Genomic DNA, 8,582 nt, shown 5'->3' on the forward strand with positions numbered 1-8,582 from the left:
GTATTGGATTTTGGATTTGATGTAAAATGAGATTCATGATCAAAATGACTTCGATCGGACAATTAGAATCGGTTTCGACTTCGAGTCTTAGGATGAAGAGGTAAATGGTATCAGATTTGGGTGACCTTGGTGTCATTGGGTTTAGGTTTCTAGGGTCTATGTACCTATGGTCTTGGATCCTTATGGCCCCAACTTTTGTAAAATTCTAAAAATACCCCCGAGTCGATTGAAAGATTAATTGAAGTATGCTTGAAGCTCAAAATGCTACAAAAAGACTAAATAGCACAAAAATGGGATGTCTATACATTGTAAATCCCAAATTTTGGCCACAAATTCCAATTTTTAATATTTTTATAAATAAAATTAAAACATATAAATATAAATTAGACATAAAATAATACACGTATACATACACTTTTTTCAATATATATATATATATATATATATATATATAGATATGTGTGTGTGTTAATGCATTAATTATTCGACCCGGATGATTGACCACCAACCTGTGTGATCCAGAGTCAAAATCAGTTCAGCCTCCATGTCAGTTTTTAAAACACTGGTTTGCATTAAGTGGTGGCGTGGATGTTTATGCTGAGCGGATGTTTTGCCATTCACACCAAAGAGTAATTGAGGATACTTGCTTTGCTAATTGCTGCATAGCAGTAAACATTTCATTCAATATTCAAATTGATGAACACCAATTGTCATGCCCATTAATTATATGAAGCATATGCTCAATAAGTAGAACCAAACCACCAGAAAGAGAAAATTGTGATGCTTCAATGGCAGCTATTGTTAGGAATTACCTTTGAAGAGTTATGGATATTAAAGCCTCCTCTTTGGGGCACTCAATAATAAACATGGTTAAAGCTTGGGAAGTTCATAATTTGGCTTTGAATTTCAGAGACCATTCTATCATCATTGAAGGTGATTCAAAGTTTGTATCTTTTGTTGTAGAAACTAGAAAGCATTAGACCTTCCGAAGAGACTAAAAGAACCTCGTAAAAGACTGCTGGGAACTAAAGAACCACTCTTTCTATGTAGGATAGACTTTTATAATCTCAACATCTTGGATCTGTCTTGGACATTGGTTTATATTCATGTTAGCGATTTTTGGGGACGTGCCACCCCCAATTCTTTCTAGACCATAATGGCCGGATGAGTTGGGCTTCAGTTAGTGTAAAGCCCCTTGGAACAGTCTTTACAGTCTTGCATTGAAAATATTTTTATATTTATTTAATTTATTTCATAGGAAGATATTCTCAATGTAAGGTTCCAAGAGGTTGTTTGAACGGTGTAGGCACCAGATTGCACTGACTGAAGCCGAATTCGGGGCGGATCTGTCTGTGCCGGTTATGGAGGTCCTCTTCAAGTCAAGAGGGCAAAGTGGATTTCTGAAATATCATGACATTACAATAACTAAGAACTGAATGTAACGGAGAATTAATAGAGGGGAAGTGTTTGTGATGTTAGCAGAAATTACAAGATATTTAATTCATTTCTTAAATCAGGGGGCATTTTAAGTATTTGTCAGAAATTCTCAAAAAAAAAAAGTATTTATCAAAAACCTTAGGGGCAGTTAAAGTAATTTTCTTATTTTTAAGTCAAAGCATTCTTTTTTATACGAACCCTTGGATAACAAGTGTCATAATAATCACGCCTGAAACTGAAACTGAAATGAACCAAGTCCCAATTCAATCCCCACATCAGTGGAGCGAGGGAACTACGCCGGTCACCGCATTCACTCCCCTTTTTTTTGTAAGAAAAATATCTCCATTAAAAAAATAGAATCAACAACATTAGAAAACAGAAAACAAGAGAAAAACAGAAATTAAAGCAGGGAATCGAGATTCGAGAGTGAAAAAATTGCATATCCTCCACGGCTCCACCTCCAGAACAGCGTCTGCTCTTAGCCCCTTCGCCCCCTATCTCAATCAAGTAGAGTAGAATAGTAGATGTGAAAAACAAAAATCCCAGAAATTCTTGTTGAGGATTTTTCGTTCCCTCACTGCCTCCAACCACCCCAGCTTATTTTACTTCGATGGCAAGTAGCAGAGATGATCCCCTCTCCTTCATTAATCCCTCTTCTTCCCCCATAGCAGTCTCAGAAGATGGATTACTTATTGACCCCAACTCCCAGATAGGCAGCGCCTCCGGGAGCTTTCAGAACGATGGTTTGCTTGCTGGTGATGGAGGAAGCGGAAACAACAGTGATGTTGAGTTTGGCTTCCTGCGCTCTGAATTCCGTCAGAGCCCTCTGGTGGGAACTGTTCAGATCTACGACCGCCATGTCTTCCTCTGCTACAAGAATCCCCAGGTGTGGCCTCCCCACGTTGAAGCAGCTGAGTTTGATCGGTTGCCCAGGCTCTTATCTGCTGCTCTCTTGGCGAGAAAAGGAAAGATGAAGAAAAAGGTGCCAACCCGCCTGATATATTTCTTTCCCCCTTTCTCTTTCTTTTTCTTACGAATATTTTGGCCTTCCTCAAATTGGTTCGGTCAACTGATATCTGATGCATCGTCTGGCCCCTGGTTGGGGTTTTGGCGGGAATGCAGATAATTGTGGATTTTGGTGATAGAATGTGGATATGGAGTTCCATTATCCAGGATGTGGATTTCCTTGAATATCCTTTTTCTTATTTGTTTATTTTCAATCTACAAAGTTTTTATTGATAGGGTTTTCGGGAGTTAGTTCAGGTTGTTTGGTAGGGTTTTCGGCAGTGAATCAAATTTGGTTTTAGTTTGGATGAGACATAGGGTTTTGATGTTTGATATTTGAGAACCATTACCCTCCCGCTCCTGAGTAATGGGTGAATATCCCATTAACATGGGAAGAAAATAGTTTGTAGTTCTAGAGCTTTGCAGAAGTTGTTCTATGACTTAGGAAACCTGCCTTGTTTTTTTCAGGGTTTTATATTACGGACGAAAGGAGAACTTAATTAACTCCTGCTCCTTGAACCCAGAGTCAGGCTCAGCCTCTATCAGGAATCTTATTAGTCCTTAGCTCATACCAGCGAGATGAGAGGAAATCACAGTCTGGATCCCATTTTCCCTTACCTTACAGCTAGGGTCCTTGTGTTGAGTCAGTTATGCACTAGTTCTTTTGGTTGTATTTGTGAAGTGGATCCCACCCTTGTGCTTACTTTGTTTCATAATCATAAATTCATGATTACTCTTGGTAAGTGATTAGCTAACCATTAGCTGTAAATGATTAGCTAACACCGGTTTTTCCCATTGATATACTTGGAATGAATGTCAAAAACTCTAAAGAAGGAAGTTATTCAACTATTTAAAGGATCTTGTACATGTCTTATATTTAGAAAGAGAACTCAAGGTATATCTAGGAAGCCTTGGTGAAGTTTAGCAATGCTTTGGTGGGACATTTCTGGTGTTCCAAGGAGCAAAATGAGTTATATGATATATTGTGTAATCATAGCTTATGCTTTCACATTTAGTTGAGTTCTGGTTTCCTTTAATTTTATTTCTTTTTTTAATTTCTTGGAATTCATTTACTGTTTTTTCCCCCTTCCAAAGACTCGCTTAACAATATGTGAGGGACACGATGGGACGGAGACATCAAATGGAGATGTATTGATCTTTCCTGACATGATCAGATACAGGTCAGATTAAACCTATTCATTTCCACTTTGTAAGAAACATCAGAAACACTCTTTATTTCAGATTATGATCAAAGTTGGGCTTGTAGGCGGTTGACACATTTTGATGTTGATACATTTGTTGAGGAAGTGCTTGTGAAGGACAATGAATGGCAGCCTGGAACCCCTGAAGCACTAACAGGATCATATGTCTTTGTTTGTTGTCATGGGAGCCGGGATCGCCGATGTGGTGTTTGTGGACCTGCTCTAGTTACAAGATTTAAAGAAGAGATAGATGCACGGGGCCTTCAAGGTCAAGTTTCTGTTAGTCCTTGTTCACACATTGGTGGGCATAAATATGCAGGAAACGTAATCATTTTTGGTCCAAACATGAATGGCAAAGTGATGGGTCATTGGTAAGAGGGTGTTGTTTGTTGATCCATATAGCTCTCAACCTATTTGTTGCATATATTTTTAAGTTCTCTTTTACCTGTTACAAAAAGTAAAATAAAAGATGTTCTTTTTACATACTATCTGCTGTTAAATGTATTTGGAACTGAGTAGTCTTTTATTTCCTCTGAAGGTATGGGTATGTCACCCCAGATGATGTAACTGTTTTGCTAGAGCACCATATTGGGAAAAGGGATATTGTTGATCCACTATGGAGGTAGCATCTATTTTCTCCAAAAATACATATTTCTTTTTTTTTTCTTTTATTTCTCTAGTGCTTCTTTTCTGTTTAACTGAACTAAGCCTTATTCCAATTATATAGGGTTGAGCATAGTTGTCAAGGCGACAAGGCGCCCTTTGAGTGTCGCCTAGCAGTTTTGTACTACGTATTGTAAAATACTTTCCTTATTTTTTGACATTATAATTATAAAATAGTCACTATTAAACTAAAATACTCATTTTGTGTGTTTATATACTAATTTGTTTTTATTATTTTCTTATTTGTTAGGATTTAATCAATAGAAACATTGCTAAATGCTGTATTGAACCCTCAAAGACTTTAAAACCTGAACCAATAAGTAAGGAAGAACTTAAAATTTTGTCTAATCAACACACTACTAGCAGTTTCCTTCTTTTTTTTTCTTCTCATGAATATGTTGATTTTCTATACTTTAACATGAAAACTATGGGGTTGAGTACATGCATCCTATTCCACCATTCCACTTTGTCCAGTGTCATATCCATTGCTATGGGGCCTTAAATCATTTCTCATTACTCAAACACGTCCTTTTTTGTCTGCCCGAAGCCCTTCTAGACCCTTCAATTTTCAACAAATCAATTCTCAATGCTAGTGTAAATGGTCTTGCCTGCACATGACTGAACCATATTAATCCACTTTCCTAAATTTTATCACCTATTGGAGTTAGTCCTAGGTTCCTTTAAATAAGTTCATTTCTACTTTCCCACTTATCCATCTTAGCATTTGTATTGTTGTATTGCTCAATTTTTTACATGTTTCTCACTGCTCAACCCATCTCCATATAACATTTCTGGCCTTATGACAGTTTTTATGAAAATTCCTTTTTAGATTAAGTGATCTTCTATTATCACATAGGATTCTGTATGCAACCTTCCATTTTGACTATCTTGATTTAGTTCCATTGGCTACAACCTCCTTAGTCTCTCCCCTGTTGTGGATCATTGGACCAAGGTGCCAGTCTGCCAGAAGAGGTCATATTGAAATATCTCTTGGTGTCTGGTGATTTGCGTACCCTTATATCTATTCTTATTATTGTTAAAATTACATTGCTTACATTCCTTTTTAAAACGGAATGGCATATATTCCTTTTTAATCTAACTTATTTTAAAGCCTTTTGTTTCTAAGGCATTTGTCCATAAATCCAACTTTGTGTTTAATCTCCCTCTAGTTTCATCAATTAATACTATGTCATCAGCAAACAACATACACCAGGGATTGTCCTTTTCAATATGTCTAGTCAATTTATCCATAACTAGTGCAAATGAATAAAGGCCGAATGCTGAGACTTGGTGAAGTCTATTGTAACTGGAATCTCTAGTGTCTCTTCCATGGGTGTTATAACATTGGTTGTTTTACCCTCATACATGTCCTAGTCAGGTCCATATACCCATTTTATACTCTTTTCTACCCCAAAAACATTAACTCTAAGGCATTGGTTGTCTTTCTAAGAACTCTATCATGTGCTTTCTCTAAATCAATGACTACCATATGAAGATCTCTCTTGTTCTCTGTGAACTTTTCCATCAGTTGTATCGATAACAAGGTTGTTCATGGTTGATTTCTCTGGCATAAAGCTAGATTGTTTCTAATATACTTGTTTCATGTCTTAGACTCTGCTCAATTATTCTCCCAGGGTTTCATATTATGATCATTAGTTTAATCCCACAATAACTATTGCAACTTTGTATATCACATTTGTTTTTAAACAGATGCCATGGTGCTCTTTCTCCATTCATCTGGTACTTTCTCTTTTTTCATTGTCTTATTGAATAGTTTAGTTAGGCGTATACCTTTTCAGACTTTCAGACTTTTCCATGGTTATTCTAGTCAAGAAGCAAACCTATTACTCAAACCAGAGTTGATACAAAGTTATATATACACTTCCATCTTCTTACTTTTTTTTGCCTTATTCTCCATTGTAATAAGAGCTCATAATTGCACTCCAGATCTGCTACCCACAAACAGTTCCCATGTCCCTGCTCACAGAACACCACTGCCATGTATTAGGAATATCTCCTCGTGAATGATGAGGGAACAGCTTGTGGGTAGCAGATCTGAGCCCTCATAATTGACTGGTCTATTCTTTATCATCTCCTCATTATAGAGCTAACTGTGGTGGACGTAAGTACCATTTTGTTAGGATGTTGCAGGCCATATCTCTTATCAGTTTATTTAAGATAATGCAATTGAAAATTAATTTAAACCTGCATACAATTAATTTATCTAGGCATACATCACTTTGTAATGGAATGTTTGAATGACCTTCAGGGGTCAGATGGGCTTATCAGAAGAGGAGCAGAAGAAAGCTCAAGAGCTAAGGCTTCAACTAGACAATGAAACCAACGGAGAGAAAACCACAAAAAATCGTATAGAGACCAACAGGGCAGATTCCTCTGGAAGTCGAACTCAAATTGAGGTCAGAGGTTGTTGCCAGGGCAGCCAGAACTTCGTATGTTGCCAGAATCCTTCGTTCTCAGAAAAGATTGATGAAAAGAGTCATGTTGTGAATGAGGGGGAGGTGAAGGCAGCAGTAGAGAAGAAGAAAAGCAATGACAAACAGGTTTCAAAGGTTGGTTCTAAAGGAGGTTGCTCACGCAAAGCCTGTGCAATGCCAACATGGTTTGAGAGTTGGGAGCGTGAGGATACATATGCTGCACTTGCTGTTGTTTGGGCTGTTGTCTCAATTGCCATTGCTTATAGCTGCTACAAACAGTTGAGGTGATAACATCTTTGCTTTTAGTCTTTTCCTAATTTCTGTAGTGTGCAAGTAATGCCACTTCATTTTCTGGATACATAGGAGATTATATATTTGAGTCAGTGTTTTCAGTATCTGCATTCCTAGTTCCTACTGCATCTATGGAAATTACTTGGTATTTAAAAATAAAAAATGAACTACAATTTTACCACTTCGAGCTTAATATTTTAAAGCCTTAACAAACCCTAGCTATAATTACTTAATTTCTCCAACCATGCTTTTGACTCTTCACTGCACTTAAGAACACCCATAGCATTTTAGTTTTTCTTCAGAAATTAACCTAAATGGCAGTGGTTATTATCTAATGTCAGGCTATGAGAAATTGAGAAGAATTACTTTGTTCCTGTTACCGAGTACCATAGCCATAGGACCACAGCTTTTTCCTACAGAATCATACAACTTGGTTATTGCTTCATAGTTATTCTCTTGTACCTTTTGGTTTTGCATTTTATATATCAATCAGCTTGTTGATGTGCCATGTAAAAGCTTCGATTAGCACAACCAGGTCTTATTTTGACCTTTGGCTCAGTTTGGATACAAATATGTACAGTGCAAAAACATTGTATTTGCACAGTACATATTTGTATTTGTACTCTTTCCAAACTGAGCCCTACGTGAACAACAATTTCTTCAAGAACTAGGTGCTAATTTGGAGTAAGAATGTTTTACACTAAATGTGTTTTCAGTTGCTTTCAAGCTCTAAAGCGCTCACGGCTCAACTGTGGCCTCGGAAATTCACTGTGGTGATGGTCGAGGTGGTGGAAATGGAGGGTTTTGAAAGCATTCAATCAGCCAACTTACAAAGACCGGACGAAACCCTAGGGTGGTCCCAACTCCTAAGTTTCGTTATTCAATTCACCCATTGAATGCAACCATGGCCAAGGTTTGATTACAAATTGTATTAAAATCCCTCTGAAATATTAGTTGAAAAGGAAAATAAAATTAGACAATAAAAAAAAAAAAATAGAAACAAAAGACGATTTGATAATGAGGCTTTCCGGGGATTTTAATGGAGAGAGAATCGAAACTACAAAATATGAGCCATTCTACGAAATATCAACGGAGACCGGATTAACGTCATAGGTGCCAGTTGGGGCTCATCACCATCTGCTCATTGAAAAAGTTGTGATTCCTGCCTTTGATCACCAGTCAACAGATAAACAATAAAGAGAAAAAAAAAAGAATGTTGGCTTCCCTCGTGGCCTCCTGGGACCGATTGTATTAGAATATGCGATTATAATTTTAGGTAGAGGGCCTAACCTGCCTAATGTCGATTATGTCCAAATTCTGCTGCTTTATGTATTGCCCTAGTTTAGTCCCGTATTATCATTACTGGTAGAGGCACAATACGAGAAATTCACATTATTACTTCATTTTGACAAGTGTATTACATGATTACTGGTATGCATTTAAAAATAGAATTACAGTTTCATTTTCTTAACGTGAAACGGAAGGGATGTCTCAGTGCCTCTATTCCAGCCGGAACACTCGTTTTAACCAGAGAAATTAAAGAGAACCT

General features: G+C 37.2%; 1 protein-coding gene across 2 annotated transcripts; it reads left to right on the top strand.

The window, feature by feature from the left end:
* Nucleotides 1-1,631: 1,631 nt before the first annotated feature.
* Nucleotides 1,632-8,051, top strand: LOC148875019 (Sucrase/ferredoxin-like family protein). Of its 2 annotated transcripts, XM_088964006.1 has the most exons (6): nucleotides 1,650-2,419; nucleotides 3,538-3,623; nucleotides 3,710-4,015; nucleotides 4,183-4,266; nucleotides 6,577-7,026; nucleotides 7,750-8,051. In XM_088964006.1, the coding sequence occupies exons 1-6, from the start codon at nucleotides 2,048-2,050 to the stop codon at nucleotides 7,808-7,810; spliced, it is 1,359 nt and encodes a 452-aa protein (XP_088820132.1). In that variant the 5' UTR covers nucleotides 1,650-2,047; the 3' UTR covers nucleotides 7,811-8,051. The 2 variants fall into 2 exon arrangements, with proteins under 2 accessions (XP_088820133.1, XP_088820132.1); XM_088964007.1 differs by lacking the exon at nucleotides 7,750-8,051 and having other exon boundaries at nucleotides 1,632-2,419; nucleotides 6,577-7,214.
* Nucleotides 8,052-8,582: the final 531 nt, after the last annotated feature.

The sequence above is a fragment of the Nelumbo lutea genome, chromosome 1 (genome assembly GCF_056320005.1).
Source record: "Nelumbo lutea isolate HS-2025 chromosome 1, American lotus-T2T, whole genome shotgun sequence".
NCBI lineage: Eukaryota > Viridiplantae > Streptophyta > Magnoliopsida > Proteales > Nelumbonaceae > Nelumbo > Nelumbo lutea.

Coding starts and splice junctions, on each gene's coding strand:
- LOC148875019 (XM_088964006.1), top strand. CDS start 2,048: ATGGCAAGTAGCAGAGATGATCCCCTCTCCTTCATTAATCCCTCTTCT. Junction 2,420..3,537: donor AAGGAAAGATGAAGAAAAAG/GTGCCAACCCGC, acceptor CCCCTTCCAAAG/ACTCGCTTAACAATATGTGA. Junction 4,016..4,182: donor GGCAAAGTGATGGGTCATTG/GTAAGAGGGTGT, acceptor TTTCCTCTGAAG/GTATGGGTATGTCACCCCAG.